The sequence below is a fragment of the Silurus meridionalis genome, chromosome 29 (assembly GCF_014805685.1).
Source record: "Silurus meridionalis isolate SWU-2019-XX chromosome 29, ASM1480568v1, whole genome shotgun sequence".
In the NCBI taxonomy this organism is placed as follows: domain Eukaryota; kingdom Metazoa; phylum Chordata; class Actinopteri; order Siluriformes; family Siluridae; genus Silurus; species Silurus meridionalis.
In genome coordinates this window covers 9273658-9291507 of record NC_060912.1, presented here as the reverse complement: position 1 = coordinate 9291507, position 17850 = coordinate 9273658, and the positions used below count along the sequence as shown (strand labels likewise).

Genomic DNA, 17850 nt, shown 5'->3' with positions numbered 1-17850 from the left:
ATGAAATTATTTGATTTTTTCTTATATTGATTTTGATTAAAATCTGAATTTCTTCAAATATGAGTTGAAACATGACTGAATAAAGAAATGTCATTTTTTTTGCAATAACCAGATCGAACGTTGAAGTCTAGAAGAATATGCGTAATCATATGCAGAGATGGACAAATCCTCAACCTTGTTATCTCCGTTATGTGCTGCTCATGATGTGGTTGAACAGAAACCTACAGAACCTAAAGATGAATGAAACTAGTTTTCTTGCTGCCAAATCAAAGGGTACACTTAAATTCTTGTGGGGAGAAAGATTCTGTGTTGCCAAGTAGTCCTCGAGCGATCTCTGAAAGTCTATCATGACTAGCTAATGTATATTTATACCCAGCATTCCTCTATATGACTGTAAATAAGTCGTCTGTATAGCAAAATTTATGCTAATCAAAACTACCGTAATTTCCGGACTATATAAGCCGCACCCACTGAATTTTACAAATAGGTGTCTACACTAATAAACTTTACACAGACTTTAACAAAAGACACGCTACACACGGTGTAATGTGTGAAATATGTTGCGCTTCCTTTAGGAGCATAGCGGTATTTTGGGAATAGCATGCCACTGCATTTTTTCCGGTATTACTGCGTGTGTGCAAGACCGAGGAATATGTCCTTATTATTTTCTGATGCTGATTTCTAAGTTTCTTTGACTAACCTGTAACGCTGTTGCCACAAAAAATAAAAAAGCACGAGTTTTGGAAACCTGTCTGTGCTTATATGATTTCTGTTGCAACTGGAGTTAGAGAGCTCTCCCATGATCCAGACTCAATGCGCTACAACGGCTCGTATCTAAACCAAGAAAGTCATTGTTTACTGTCTTCCTCCTTCCTTTCACAACTATTTCTCTCGAGAGTTTATCTTTTGGCATCGTCATGCGATTAAAAAAATGTTTTTCTCCCAATGCCGTGCAGCTCAGAACACAGGTGAGGTGCGTTTTTTCGTCTCCGTTCGGAAATTTAATACGTCTAATGTTATGCCGCTCAGTTTTTTGGCTTGAAGTTTGTGAAACCGGGAAAATTTCATAAATTAGCCGCTACGTTGTTTAAGCCGCGGTGTTCAAAACGTGGGAAAAAAGTAGCGGCTTATAGTCCGAAAAATACGGTAATTAAAGCGGTTTCTCCCAATCAGCAGGCTATCACTGGTCTATTAGGATGGATCATCAAAAATATGATGTCAGTAGGGTATTTTTTTATTATTATTTTATTATCTATCAAATATCCATTATCTGTTATCTATTACTATTAATTAGACCTGCTAAAATCTACTTGTCCACTATAAATACAAAAAATGTAAAGGACAAAAATGTATGCAGGCTTATAACTTGTCCATCCCTGATATAATATACAGCACACACCATAAATATATCATAGATACTTGATTATATAATCGTTTTATTTAAGGAAATAGGCTACTTGGCAAATCTTCTGGGCAGTGTTTGTGCTTCTGAGATTTAAAAAAAAGTCTGACGCATTTTGGAGGCAGCACGAGGACAGTTGTCTTCTGAAGGGATTATATTATTGACCGTATTGAGGGGAAGCTCAGGAAGGCGATCACATAATGTTGTAAACTGTGCTAAAGGCCATTATTGTGATGTACAAATATTTCAGGACACGCCAACTCTTAATCCGATTAAAATCAATGTTTCATGAGTGGAAGAAATGCGAAGGAGATCTTCTGGAAAGTTCCGGGTTGTTAAAGGGAAAAGCTCAGTGCTGGTGTGCTTGGTGAGAGATGGAACATCCACAGAAACATCCAAAGGAAAGTGAAAGCTACTGTAGGAATCTAAATAATTGAAGTAAAACAGATTTGGATTAGATTTTTTTGTAAATATGTGCTTTATCTTTATCAAGGGTGAAACCATTCTGGACCTGACTGTGTATAGATCAGACTAAACGCTAAAGGTTTAATTATTTATTTCTTTTTTTATTTGTCTTTCTTTTTGTTTTTGCATCTCACCTAAGTGATAGACTCTGCTACATATTTAACTCTTACAAACACTACATATAAGAAGAATTGCTTTGGTTTTAAAAAATAAATATTTGAGCAGGTTTGGCATAGAGAGTTTTAGGAAAACAGAAGTAAAGGTTTTTTTTTTTTTTTTTGAAGTAAGCCTGGGTGGATTGCAAGCAAGATGATTAGAAGCGTTCTGCTTTTTTATGGGTTGCGCATGTAGAAATGCTACATCTTCTGGAAAACTTGGAAAGTGTGTGTGTGTCTGTGTGTTTGTGTATGTGTGAACGTGTGAACTGACAAGCTAAATCTCACTGTACCACATACTTTCTGCATGTACGCTGGTCCAAAATCACATTTTGTTACACATTCAACTGTTGTTCTTTGTTTGTGTGTGTCTGTGTGTGTCTGTGTGTGTGCTTTTGGATTAGCAGCCTTCCAGCTTGTGACCGAATGAAGTAATATATGGTGGATGATATATACCGATCTTCCCACTCCTGGTGTTGGAGAGTTACATTGTAAGACTGAATTGCACAAAAAAAAGAGAACAAAACCATAAAGACACTGAAAGAAGACAGTGGCTTAGGTGCACGAGGGGCTGGTGGCACTCTCGAGTGAGGACTGTGAGAGGCGTCGGGTCAGCTGGCCGATGCTGGACTCGGCGAGAGAGGAAGTGGGAAAAAGCTTGTACCAGCCACCAATCATGGAGGACAAATCCAGCTCGTCCAGGAGGATCTGGGCCATGCCCATGAAGCACTTGGTGTCCATGCGGCCATAATCGCCCCACACAATCACCTAGTAGACAGCGAGGCAAATGATTAGTGCTGGGGTTTTTATATATATATATATATATATATATATATATATATATATATATATATATATATATATATTTTATAAATTATATAAATGTAATGTAATTTTCTCAGACTTTCTTAGCAAGCTAGCTACTATAGGCTAACCTGATAGGATTTTTGAAACCATACATATACATGTAAACAATTATTACAGCTAATACAAATTAGCTAAATAAAATAAGTGACCTGACAGGATTTCAAAGACAATTGTTACTTATTACTAATAACTAACACAGGTTAGCCTGACAGGATTTCAATAAAAAATTAGGCAGTACTTATACCTAAAACAACTGCTACTGTTTATACAAACTGGCTAAATAAGAAGGGGTTCCATTACAGGACTGACAGGGATGTGGTACTGTAGCTCAATGGTTAAGATTCTGGGTTAATGATTGGAAGGGCAAGATTTCAAGCCCCCACACTGCTAGCTGCCATTTTTAAGCCCTTTAGCAAGGCTAATCTAATAATCACCATCAAGTGGCTTTTTAGGTCTGAGACTCTTCAAGAGGCTAAAAAACGATAATAATAAAAAGAGCATTGCAATGCGGGAAGCAGAACACTGCCAGCCCTGTTGTGGTGCATTTTCCCACCTGTAACACTTTGCCCTGAGGGCTTTCATCAAACAGCAGTGTTTGCTGGTAGGTCGGGTCCAGAGTTTTCTTTACCACTTTGGTTTTCTTCTTGGAAAGACATGCTCCGTTCTCCAGGACATAAACCTTTGCATACGTCGCTGCAGGCACACAGGTAAAATCCATATTTATTTATTTTTTATTCTGTTAAAGTTTCAGGTTGTGTTTTTCTGATCAGAAAATTCTAATTCTAGAACTATAACATATTGCATAGCTTCGGTTTGCATTCTAAAGGGACATTATATTATATATATATTACACACACACACACACACACACACACACACACACACACACACACACACACACACACACACAGACAGACAGACAGACAGACAGACAGACAGATAGATAGATAGATGTTTTGTTTGTTTTTACCTGGAATGTTCTTTGATCCAGGTTTAGGGGTTAAACCCCTGGCCTGGGTGATTTCTACCTCGATTTGACCACCTCGATCTATCACACTTATATGGACGTCACCTACAAAGGCCAACATGTTTTGAAGTTTAGTTTGAATACAAAAAAAAATATATATATATATATACACAGTACAGACCAAAAGTTTGGACACACCTTCTCATTCAAAGAGTTTTCTTTATTTTCATGACTATGAAAATTGTAGATTCACACTGAAGGCATCAAAACTATGAATTAACACATGTGGAATTATATACATAACAAAAAAGTGAACTGAAAATATGTCATATTGTAGGTTCTTCAAAGTAGGCATCAAGAGAATGCCAAGAGTGTGCAAAGCAGTAATCTAAGCAAAAGGTGGCTATTTTGAAGAACCTACAATATGACATATTTTCAGTTGTTTCACACTTTTTTGTTATATATATAATTCCACATGTGTTAATTCATAGTTTTAATGCCTTCAGTGTGAATCTACAATTTTCATAGTCATGAAAATAAAGAAAACTATCTAAATGAGGACTGACTGAGACTTCATAATTTATATACAAAAATAATATTAATAATATATTTCTGGATATCAGCATGTACATTATCTCACAGCCCTCACATTTCAGCAACCATATTAAGTACATCTTCATAAGGGACAATACTATAAAAATGAAACTTGGCTCAATTTGGCTTTGCTTTGATTTACAATATACAGCTGTGATCACTTAGGGTGTAAAATAATGGCTGTATGTTGAGTTATTTTCAGAGGACAGTAAATCTATACTGATATACATACTGCACATTGACTATTCTAAAATATATCCAAGTTTCATTTCTATAGTATTGTCCCTTGAGAAGAGATACTAAAATAGTTGCTGAAATGTGATGGGTGTACTCACTTTTGTGAGATACTGTATGTTCATACAATGTTTTGCCTGTGATTATTCCTACTGAACAGCAGATGGAGACACAGGACAGTAAGGTCTATACCAAATATGTGTATCAGGAATTTTATATCTCATTTATAGCAGCACATCAAATACATACTGTTTTTAAAACTTACCCATTGGAGGTGTGGCTAATGTTTGACGCCCAACAATCTGGGCGGGGCCAAGGCCATCTAGGAAGTCGCTGAACTGGCTCTCTGGGCCCAATCGGGTGGTAGGGAAGATGAAACTGTTGGACATAAAACTTATTACGTTGGACACACGATAAAAAAAAATACACGAATACATTAACATTGGTAAGAAAACACTGATTCTGGAACTGAGCCCCTCAACAATCCACTCACGTTCCTTCTGAGCTGTTACTGTTAGTGCTTCCATCCGTCGACTCCTTACTGCCCTGCCGCGTCACTCGGTTCCTCATCTCCACGGCAATGCCCGTCTCGGTGCTTCTTCTGATCGTGCTGCGTAGCTTCTTAGTAGCGCCATCTGTAGAAATAAAAATATAGGATCAAGCATCCAAGATCACACATAATCCATTCGCGGCGAGGACAGTATTCGGTGAGTTTAGACGCTAAGTCTAGTTGCTTAGTGAGGATTTAATTGGATAATTGTGTAATCCAGACCTCAGGTATAACAACAGACCTAAGCACTGCAGTCAGAAGTTACACAACAGTTGGCCATAAACATATTTTTCATGTTCAACATTTCAGTCATTTTCTTCCAGATTTTTTTTTTTCCAGACTAAAATCCAAGTGCTTCTGTTACTACTCAAGAAAAATCTGCCAACCTTGAAGGTCACAGATGATTGGTATAAAATGCCACACAGAGAAAATTGCCTGAACTTATTAGTGCCTATGACTATACAAATACTTCCAAAGTAAATATTGGCATAACGTTTGCAATTAAATCACAAACTCTAAACAAGTCTCTTCGAGTCTAACTTGCAACAGAGAGGTAGGAAGCCTGTCCAGTTTATTCTAGACTTGGAAATAATTATTCAGCAGACGTATTCAGCAAGGCTCTCCCCTTTTTCACTGAGAGTCTTCCGTATTTACAGAGCTGAGCGGCATAATAAAGAAACGCGCTCCTGCAGGCATCCGAAACCAAAAATGGAAAAGCGAATAGGCTCAAAAAAAACCATAACAACAAGCTTAAGTGGTCTTATTGGAAAATAGATATGAAAATATGAACAAACATAAGTAATAGCGGAGTGAGTCATATTTGTTTTAGCAGGCATGCTGACACTCTGAGCAAACTGCACTTTCCATTAAGATCCCTCTCCGTACAATTAGATGTTCATCTGTGCTGTGAGAGCTGGGCATAAGGCCCGCATTCCAAACTAACAACAGCGCTGAGGGACTAATGGCGTTTAGCCGATCTGTTTTGGGTGGCCAACGGACGTACCGCGCCACTCAAGATGAAACCGAGGCATGGACTAATGGATGATGAAAGAAAATAAACTACAAAAGCATGATGGAAATACAACAAATGTCCTACCCATTTCAGGGTATTGAAATGATGGAATAGCCAACATTATGATGTAGTGTTATGTGCTCTTAAAGGCTATTTAATGGGGATCTGGCAACCAGTCTCTTGGGGCTTTACATTTTCATGCAGGAGTTGAACAGATGTTTAACTCATGTTTTCTTCTTCTTCTTTCGGCTTCTCTTATGAGCTTCATTTATCAATATATTCCTCAAGAAACTGGAACATACTGTAAAGCAGTATATAAGCTTTTTGTTTTTAAGCCTCTGAAAACAACAATAACATTAACTCTCGGGTACACGTTGACGAGAAATCATGAAATCGTAAAACTATGAAATCGAATTCTAAGATATGCCCTATGATGCCCTATAAGTAATGATAATTGCGCATTATGCACTGCTGAAAGCTCTACTGTCTGAGGAATTGATCCATACTTTCTGACAAGCCAGAAGCAAGAATTTGACATCATTGAGTTATATTACGAAAAAACCAAATCCAGTCGATGCTAGTTGTGCACTATTGAATATTGTCCATATTGATCCAATTTGAAATCTAACAAAACACACACTGTTATATTTTAAGAATCAAACAAATGTTTGGCCTGTTTGGAGAAAAATGATCTGATTGATTCACACCGTAATTAAAGCTAGAATGAAAGCGTACACTGGTGTACAATGGTACTGTTTCAGTCGCTTGTTGAGACGGCCTGGCCATCACTGCGATCGGTGTGTGGTATGAATTTACAGTGTCATAGAGCTGCGAGGTACATGAGGTACAGATGTCTGGTTTTTATATACTGCAATAACATCAGGTGTGTATGGTACTAAAAAATCACTGTGACCCCTACAAGTGTTAGAGTTAGTGAAGGAGGTGGCCTATATTACTGTCCGAGTTAGTAAAGTAGGTGTGGCCTATATTACTGTTAAAGTTAGTGAAGGAGGTGTGGCCTACATTACTGTTAGAGTTAGTAAAGGAGGTGTGGCTTATATTACTGTTATAGTTAGTAAAGAAGGTGTGGCCTATATTACTGTTAAAGTTAGTGAAGGAGGTGTGGCCTACATTACTGTTAGAGTTAGTGAAGGAGGTGTGGCCTATATTACTGTTAGAGTTAGTGAAGGAGGTGTGGCCTATATTACTGTTAGAGTTAGTGAAGGAGGTGTGGTCTGTATTACTCTTAAGAGTTAATGAAGAAGGTGTGGCCTATAATACTGTTAGACTTAGTAAAGGGGGTGTGGCCTATATTACTGTCAGAGTTATTGAAGGAGGTGTGGCCTATATTACTGTTAGAGTTAGTGAAGAAGGTGTGGTCTGTATTACTGTTAGAGTTAGTAAAGGAGGTGTGGCCTATATTACTGTTAGAGTTAGTGAAGAAGGTGTGGTCTGTATTACTGTTAGAGTTAGTAAAGGAGGTGTGGCCTATATTACTGTCCGAGTTAGTAAAGTAGGTGTGGCCTATATTACTGTCAGAGTTAGTAAAGGAGGTGTGGCCTATATTACTGTTAAAGTTAGTGAAGGAGGTGTGGCGTATATTACTGTTAGAGTTAGTGAAGGAGGTGTGGCCTATATTACTGTTAAAGTTATTAAAGGAGGTGTGGCCTTTGGTGCTGTTAGTCTTAATAAAGGAGGTGTGGCCTATATTATTGTTAGTATTTATGGAGGAGGTGTGGACTAAATATTACTGTTAGAGTTAGTAAAGGAGGTGTGGCCTATATTACTGTTAGAATTAGTGAAGGAGGTGTGGCCTATATTACTGTTATAGTTAGTAAAGAAGGTGTGGCCTATATTACTGTTAGAGTTAGTAAAGGAGGTGTGGTCTGTATTACTGTTAGAGTTAGTGAAAAAGGTGTGATTTTTATTACTGTTAGAGTTAGTGAAGGAGGTGTGGCTTATATTACTGTTAGAGTTAGTGAAGGAGGTGTGGCCTATATTACTGTTAGAGTTAGTGAAGGAGGTGTGGCCTATATTACTGTTAGAGTTAGTAAAGAAGGTGTGGCCTATATTACTGTTAGAGTTAGTGAAGGAGGTGTGGCCTATATTACTGTTAGAGTTAGTGAAGGAGGTGTGGCCTATATTACTGTTAGAGTTAGTAAAAAAGGTGTGGCCTATATTACTGTTAGAGTTAGTGAAGGAGGTGTGGCCTATATTACTGTTAGAGTTAGTAAAGAAGGTGTGGCCTATATTACTGTTAGAGTTAGTGAAGGAGGTGTGGCCTACATTACTGTTAGAGTTAGTGAAGGAGGTGTGGCCTATATTACTGTTAGTCTAATTGGTGAAGGTTTGTATTTTAGTAAAACAAATAATAATACAAAATTATATTGTACTGAACCATATTGCACCAAAACATATATATATATAAAAAAGGCTCCAAATCAAATATTTAATTTCTGTCTAATTACATTCTGCACAGAATGGTTTAAACAACTATTGTTATTCACTTTATATCAGAATAAGAGCTACACAACCCTAATAATCAGTTATTTCTGAGTACAGAGTATTATCTGTGGGATCATCCTCTGCAGTGGATTAAGCGTTTCAACAAATACACTCTCAGTAGTCCACTTTGGGTTTGGGTCTCGGTCCTGTGTGTGTATGTGTGTATAGATCACAAAGACAAGCAGCTTATAGTGGTATAAACACAAGGTGACTGCTGCAGTACACAAAAGTGTTTAGAGTGAGAAAGGGAAGTGTGTATTCATACAGCGTATTGAACAGATTCAATGCGTGTTTGTGAGCTTGGAGATGTTCAAACTGGAGGTGTTTCAATTTTCCAACACATACAAACTTTCCGTTGATATATTAAGTTGTTGCAAAGGCTATGACTCCGCCTACTTACGCTTAGTTCCATACTTTGGATTTCTGGTTTCCATTGTCTTTCCATTGTCCATCTCATATGTATCATAGGTATACTTTGGGATTAGTTTTAAGAAAGGAAAGTTGTTTTCAATGCCACTGTATTTCACATCACAGGCAACAGAGGGCACTACAAAATTTCAAACACCTTTAGAGAAAACGGTGTATAAAATCCACCCCCAGCTAAACCATCTTCTCAGACAGATATTTCATTTATCTCTATATTTCTCTAGGCCTGTCCTATCTTGCCTTAAATCCACCTTTTCTCATTTCTATATTTCTTCCTACGTTTCCTCGTCAGCCCATTTCACCCGACTCAATCCTGTCAGATGCTTTGATTAAATTTTAAAGGATGCAGCTCAGTTAGTGAAAGAATAGACAGCAAGATAGAGGTAGGAATGAAGAGATAAATGGAGAGATGTAGAGGGACTGGAAGTGGAAGCTGATGGGGAGAGAAAAATATGTTCGAGAAGAGAGAATAGTATTGGGTGTTAAAAATGGCTTGTGCTGCCTTTGACCTCTCTGAGCCGATTCGAGTGGTGAGGAAGGTGAAGACAAAAAAATGCTGTCTATTTTTAAAGCTTTATTAACAATTCTAGGCGCATTTCTATACTTGTAGAGTAATGCATGGGCATAAAGGATATAAATACACTTCATCCCAGAGAACTGGAATAAAAAAAAAAAACTTGCAGAAACACAAAATCTTCAACATTTAAAAGTTTTATATGTTAATGTCAAATATTTTAAACTATAATACCTTCTGTAAAACTTGTAATATGGTATAAAACATGTTACATATTGACGGTAAAGATGATATAAGTCTTACGAAATTCAAAGAAGGAATATACGATATCTCACAAAAGTTAGTGCACCCCTCACATTTCAGCAACCATTTTATTATAAGTTTTCGAGGGACAATACTAGAAATTATACTTGAATATATTTTCTGGTCGTCTTCAGCAAACTGTTTGTGGGCTTTCTTGTGGGACAGCTTTAGAAGAGGCTTCCTTCTGGGATGATGGCCATGCAAACCGACTTGTTGCAGTGTGCGGCGTACTGTCTGAGCTCTGACAAGTGGACTGTCCGCTTCTGCAACTTCTAAACCAATGCTGCAGCACTCAACTTCTTTGATGGACCTCTTGTGAGGTCTGTTCTGAGGGGAACCCATCTTGGAAAACCTCTGTATAACCCTGTCCACTGTACTGTAAGTTTCAGGGTGATACTGATCTTCATATAGCGTCTGCCAACAAGAGGGTTCTAGTTCTCAATTCCTCAGAGAGTCTTTGCAATGAGGTGCCATGTTGAACATCCAGTGGGTCAGTATGAGAGAATTGTACACAAAGTACCAAAATGTAACTGCTCTAATACAAAATACACAAATTTGTATGGTCCTGTCAAGAAGACAAAAACAAGAACGTGATGAACAGGACATTTAGCTTTGCACAGTTACATGACGTACAGCTGTTATCACTTTAGTTACAGTTACTATCAAACAAGCCACACCTACTTTATTACGATTAACAGACAGAGAGTCCACACCTCCTTTACAGTAGCTTTTAGACAAATAGGCCACACCTCCTTCATTACGATTAACAGACACAGAGGCCACACCCCCTTCGCAGTATCTATCAGGACATGCCTCAGTCATTAAGACCAACAGACACTGAGGCCACATCTTCTACATAGGAACTATCCAACAAACACACAAAGAGACCTCACCTCCTTCACACGCTTTATAATAATTATCCATATATAAAACACAAAATGCAGCAGTATTACCTCATAACCATGTTTTCCTCAGTGTCCAAGTGCATGGTAGTGAAAAAACTGACTTTTCTATCCACTGAAAACACAGGTTCTACTAAATCAGTGAGTGTGTTTGTGTCATAAGAACAACGTCATAGCTATCTCTCTGTCTGGTATCTGTGGCAACAGCCTCATCCCCGAGACAGATAGCGAAGGGAACAGACATTTTAGATTATCCAAAGCTAAAAATACAGCATCAGCCCCAACAAAACCAAACAAGTCAGTGCCAGATATTCCAGGTAGATTTGCTCCTGGATAAATAGGGTACAGCTTCTGACTTTAAAAATACTGGTAAAAGTTAATAATAAAGAACCTCCCCCATCAAGGTGACTCCAACTGTATCAGACATTTAATGATGATTTTCATGGTTCTCTTAGAAACCGAGTCACAGAGCTTTGCACTGTTTTTCTGTAAAGACCACAGCTCCTTTTCCCAAAAGACAAAGAGGCCACACCTCTATCACTAAGACTGAGAGAAAGAAGACAAACCTCTTTTATGAACTCACTCACAAAAAAAGAGGCCACACCTCATTCATCACGTCAGTCTACAAGGCCATGCCTCCTTTACTTACAGAGAAACCACACCTCCAGCTAGTTACTCCTTTACAAGCTTCTTTACCAATAGCCGATAGGCCATGCCTTTCTATACAACTGACCGATAGACCACACCTCCATCATCAACTGACCTTCAATAACAAAAAAATAGGCCATGTCTGGTTCATTAACGAACAAGGAAGCCACGCCTACTTCAACGACAAACATGCCATGATCCACTGAAAAAGTTGAGGGAGGTGAAGGTATAGAGAATGTAAACATTTACTTCAATTTCTGATAAAGGAGGTAATGCGTCCTTCATTAATTTAATAACAGAAACTATGCCTTCTACATTAACACATGGACCACACCTTATTTTAAAACAGAAGTCGTTCCACCTATATTAGAAGGTTCCTTAAATCACAGAGGCCATGCTTCATTCATTAATGAGGCCACACCTCCTTTAATTACACAGACCACGCCTCCTTCAACAACAGAAACCATGCCCCCTTCGTTAATCAGGCCACACCTCCTCAATAACAAGGACACCCCTTTTTTAATGCATTGGTCATGCCTCTTTCATAAAAAGAGATCACGCCTCCTTAAATAACAGAAGCCGCACCTTCTTTACTTACAAAGGCTATGCATCCTACATAAACAAAGAGGCCACACCTCCTTTACTAACAGACAAAAAATTCGTCTTGCGTTTGAGAGTGATAGTCAGGTTGGGTTCAGTAGAGGACAATAGGAAAGAACATGCGCCCCCTCAGGTGTCTTTATAAAAAATAATTGGTGACAAAACAGAATAAAGCAGAATCTATGTCAATGTACCAGTCTGAATGGAACTTTCTAAATATTTCCTGTGTTTCTGTTGTTCTCATGTTATAGAAGGCAACATACGGTTTCATCTTTACAGCATGTAGAAAAGACTGAAATGATGCATTCGAAAATCTGGGACATTAATAACATCGCATTGCTGCATCACACAGACTTCCAAACACAATCACTTCCAAACACATCCTCATACTCTCTGCCTTACACATCTTTACTGCACTAACGTTAAACAGTACCATTGGGGTGCGTGTGTGTGTGTGTGTGTGTGTGTGTGTGTGTGTGTGTGTGTGTGAGAGAGAGAGAGAGAGAGAGAGAGAGAGAGAGAGAGAGGAGAGACAGACAGACAGACAAACAGACAGACAGAGAAAGAGAGAGAGAGAGCGAGAGAGAGAGACAGATAGACAGACAGACAGATAGAGAGAGAGAGAGAGAGAGAGAGAGAGAGACAGACAGACAGACAGACAGACAGACAGAGAGAAAGAGAGAATGTGTGTGTTTAGGATTTATTTCAGTAGGAAATGTCTGAACACACACTGCCCACCCTTCACATAAGATGTGCTGAAAGAAGGAAATGCAGAGAGGAGAGAGAGGGGAGAAGAGGAGGAGGAGGAGAGGAACACAGAGACCCCGAAATGAACAGAGAAGTGCGCAGTGTCTATTTATAAACCTGTAGTCAGGAATATCTCCACTGTAGGGGAGCAAGAGACACATATACACATACACTGAAGCCATACACTCATCTATCTATCTATCTATCTATCTATCTATCTATCTATCTATCTATCTATCTATCTATCTATCTATCTATCTATCTATCTATCTATCCATCCATCCATCCATCCATCCATCCATCCATCCATCCATCCATCCATCCATCCATCCATCCATCTATTTTTGCGACTATTATTCCGTCTGCTTACATGTATCTGTTTATTGCTCACTTTCTCTCTCTCTCTCTCTCTCTCTCTCTCTCTCTCTCTCTCTCTCTCTATCTATCTATCTATTTCTCTGTCAGTACGTCTGATTTTTTGTCTGTCTTTCGTTCGGAAACTATTTTTGAACAAAAAGTATCAGGATTATCGGCACCCCTGCACCTTGTACTTTGCGCAGCCTCAACATGACAGCACTGAGACACACTGAGCCTAGAGGACACAAAGTGAGGAATCTGAGACACTCTCAACACAGAATTGCTTCAGATCCTCCAGATTCAACTCCCATCCCAGCTTTCCAGCAGAAAACCATCACCTCACACACCTGGCGATTCAGATATACAATAACATTCAAACACAAAAGAAAAACAATGTAGGGATATTTAATTTCATCCGTTCTCTCAATTAATGAACGAAAAAACTGGATCAACACAGGAAACTTCGGTCCCTCTCTATCAGATCCCATTCACATCAATACTGAAAAATCTGAAATGATCTGTTATTAACTTTTAATAAACTTTTTTTTATAATGTTTATTTTTCAGGCAATGTCCAAGTGTTTTTATATTCAGGACAAACCGGTCACAAGCAGATTTCCTTCACTACGGATGTAATCCTGGAACGTGAAAATCTCAGTTTTGTGTTTTGCTCAGACATGATACCTCAGAAACAGGAAAGAGTTACACATTCTAGTTCCTCAGGCATAAATTTTCCTCAGGCAATTCAACTTCATTGAACTGGTTGATGTGACTTGTTTATTGGACAGCTTGTAAGAAGAGGATGAGTTCGCTTTCTGAGTCTCTCAAGGTTTCTTCCTTGAATTGCCAAGTTATTTGAGCATGTCGTCTTTGTGAGATGTTTCATTCTCTGTACACAGGATGTCACATCTTTGCTGTACAGGTATACTGTATATTACAATATATACAATATTTATTACCTACTGCACCTTCTGTACATCAATCACTTTCACCCCTGAATATTTGGACCCATACCCTCATTTACCGTACAGTTATCCCTCGCCTATAGTGGGGGGTTACATTCCAAAGACCCCCAACAGGCGAAAATCCGCAAAATGGCAACCAAACAAAAATGTATATGTTCCATGAAAAATCCCACTTTACTGTATTACTATTTACTGTCAATATGCCACTGTACAAGAAACTAATTGCATTTCATTGGTTCTTTACATGTACTTGATTGACAATCTAATATAATCTCTTATAAAATAATCTCAGGGAGTATTTCCTTGCCATGGTTGCCTCTGAGTTGCTCATTAGGTATAAATTATTCATGAATTTAAAATGTATATCCTTACTTCTGAATTAAATGGAATTTAATTAAATGGAGCGTCATTTGTCCTAGTATTGATCCATACCGATGTATAGACTAAAACCTGGGTATGAAACTGAAGGATGCTTAGACATCTCAATAGCTATGACATCATTCGTTAATAAATCTAATCAACTGTTGAGAAATAAGTGAGAATGAAAAATTCATTTATTTATTTTTTTTCAACTTCAGTCATTAACAGAAACTTCCCCATTGATTACCGGTGAGGTTCTATATTTTGCACGTCTTGATGCAGGACAGTGTTTTTATTATCACCATCCACAATCAAGGCCTCCACCTTCTGTCCACCCACACTGATTCTCTCTTTCACCCTGTAATCCCTCGTTCTCTCTGTCTTTTTCACTCTCTCACTTTCTCCCCACACCCGTTTCCATGACAATGCTCTCTGCATTGCACCACAATTCCCAACGGCCAGGCTTTTTCCTCCAACTCCCCTTCATCACCATCCTCACCATCCTCCTCTTCCTCCACCATCTCTTCTTCTCTCTTTCTTCTCACTTCCATCCTTTATATTTCATCTGATTTCTTATTTTGTACTTTTTTTCATTAATCCAACTTGTTTGCTTCATTGTTTTTGTGTGTGTGTGTGTGTGTGTGTGTGTGTGTGTGTGTGAATGGGTGATAATTGTTCATAAAGGTGACATTCTCCATGTGATCTATGTTTCTTTTTGGACAAACACACATTTGCATAAGCTTAAAATACACGTTTAATTAGAGTGCACTTCGAATCCCCCAGTACAATATTTCAACATTTTTATCGACTTGATTTCTGAAAGTTCAATCTCACCACAGAGTTTGGCTCGGTTTGGGTGCCTTTACTTAATTTATTTTATCACCATAATTGTCATTATCATGTTAACACTCCCTCTAGTTTAAACACTTCATGCTAATATTGCGAAGGTAATACAAATATTAACATTAAGGAGAATATTAAGGTCAAGTTCTTGAACATTTTTGAAAAACAAGAAACAGGTTTTCTTATTGTTCAAGTCTGCACAATTATTGATACAGTTTTAATAATCTGCTGATATAAACATTTTTTTTTTGACATAAAATTTTGTCAAATCGTCCACTTCATGTTTCGACCCTTTTAAAATCTCAGACGTCCTGATTTTTTCTTTCTTTCTTTAACTGTGATGTTTGTGCTGAAAGCATGCCAGAGAAAGTGGATACAAGAGTTGGTTTTTATTAAAATAATCAGCAAAAAGTTTTAAAATGGACACCAAAAATCACACACAAAATCGGACGATTAGCGGGCGATAACACGTGGGGCATAAACAAGACAGAAACGGGATCAAAACCCGAGAAATCCACAAAACGTAGAAGATAAAACTGCGCTCTGCATGACAGAGACTGAACTAAACTGTTATCTAAGCATTTTGCTATAATATATAGAGGGTTCTTAATCGGCTCTCAGCATTTATTGACTATAAATTCAGTTATTACAGTATTTATAAATATAATTATAATAAATACCGCATTAAATAATAATAACGCTGTAGCGTGCAGTTCATCTCTATGACATTTACAGAGTATTAATAAAAGCCTTTCCTCTGTAAGTGCATGATGGGTCAGGAGAGAGAACCGGTGTGTTTCACATGTATAGGGGTGTATAAAAAAGATGAACACTTTATGAATCAATGTCTGGTTGATAACCAATGATCTGCTTAAGACTAGGCGGCATCACACCACCCACACTGTTGATTATTTCCTTAATAAGCATATCCCACAGATCTTTATACCTTACACCACTGCAGTTAACTACTAATATAAAAATATATACAGTACAGACCAAATATTTGGACACACCTTCTCATTCAAAGAGTTTTCTTTATTTTCATGACTATGAAAATTGTAGATTCACACTGAAGGCATCAAAACTATGAATTAACACGTGGAATTATATATGGAATTATATACATAACAAAAAAGTGTAAAACAACTGAAAAATGTCATATTCTAGGTTCTTCAAAGTAGCCACCTTTTGCTTTGATTACTGATTTGCACACTCTTGGCATTCTCTTGATGAGCTTCAAGAGGTAGTCACCTGAAATGGTCTTCCAACAGTCTTGAAGGAGTTCCCCGAGAGATGCTTGGCACTTGTTGGCCCTTTTGCCTTCACTCTGCGGTCCAGCTCACCCCTAAACCATCTCGATTGGGTTCAGGTTCGGTGACTGTGGAGGCCAGGTCATCTGGCGCAGCACCCCATCACTCTCCTTCTTGGTCAAATAGCCCTTGATGCCTTCAGTGTGACTCTACAATTTTCATAGTCATGAAAATAAAGAAAACTCTTTGAATGAGAAGGTGTGTCCAAACTTTTGGTCTGTACTGTATATATATATTAAGATCAAGAGCAGTATGTAATTTCTTGGCCTTAGTACTTGACTGTAATTCAATCAAGCAAAGAAAAACAAATGAAATATTAAAGAATCCAGATGAAAAAAGTCTTTCTGGAAAGCCTGCGATGTTTTATGACACTGTAACTTTACGTATGCGCACTGTATGCCGTTAACGTACGCACAGTTTGTGTATGTATATGCCCCGAAGTGATGCAAAGATCAGTGCATATTAAAGGTGCTGTATTTTTGTCTGCCTGGTTATATAAAGATCCGAGAGATTTGTTCTGTTCCACTCAAAATATAGCTTTAGACAGAGGTTAGAGTGTGTGTGTGTGTGTGTGTGTGTGTGTGTGTGTGTGTGTGTGTGTGTGTGTGTGTGTGTGTCAATTCATTTGACTCAGATGATATACAGAAAATATACCTACAGACTAGAAAGTGTGTGTACAAGATGATATAAAGGTGTATGAGAGATAATTGTGTAGCCAAGATTCATTATTATGTGAAATTATGCAACTTAGTTTCTCATCTGCTGTAATATTTTTCTTAAATGAAATAACAGGTAATAAATCAGTCTAAAATAAGGCTTTGACCATACCAGGCCACAACCTCCACACTATGACTGACAGACACATAGGCCACGCCTCCTACTCTCTGATGAACAAACAGGCCACGCCTCCTATACTCTGACCGACAACATAGTGACCATGCCTTTTTCATTTACAGTGACACACAGAGGCAATGCCTCCTGCACTCTGACAAACAAATAGGCCACGCCTCCTACACTCTGACCACCAAAGAGACCACACCTCCTACACTATGACCAACAAAGAGGCCACACCTCCGACACTTTGACCAACAAACAAAGAGACTACATCTCCTCTACTCTGACCAA

General features: G+C 38.2%; 1 protein-coding gene across 3 annotated transcripts in view; it reads right to left on the bottom strand.

Annotated features, from left to right (window-relative positions):
• Positions 1–1030: 1030 nt before the first annotated feature.
• Positions 1031–17850, bottom strand: part of rims3 (regulating synaptic membrane exocytosis 3) — a 47175-nt gene continuing 30355 nt past the window's right edge. For all 3 annotated transcript variants that reach the window (XM_046843706.1, XM_046843709.1, XM_046843707.1), the window contains exons 3-7: positions 5178–5319; positions 4950–5062; positions 3860–3961; positions 3443–3582; positions 1031–2790 (exon numbers count right to left, since the gene is read on the bottom strand). In XM_046843706.1, the coding sequence (XP_046699662.1) occupies positions 2578–2790; positions 3443–3582; positions 3860–3961; positions 4950–5062; positions 5178–5319 (710 nt within the window). In that variant the 3' untranslated portion in view covers positions 1031–2577. The remainder of the gene's footprint in view (positions 2791–3442; positions 3583–3859; positions 3962–4949; positions 5063–5177; positions 5320–17850) is intronic.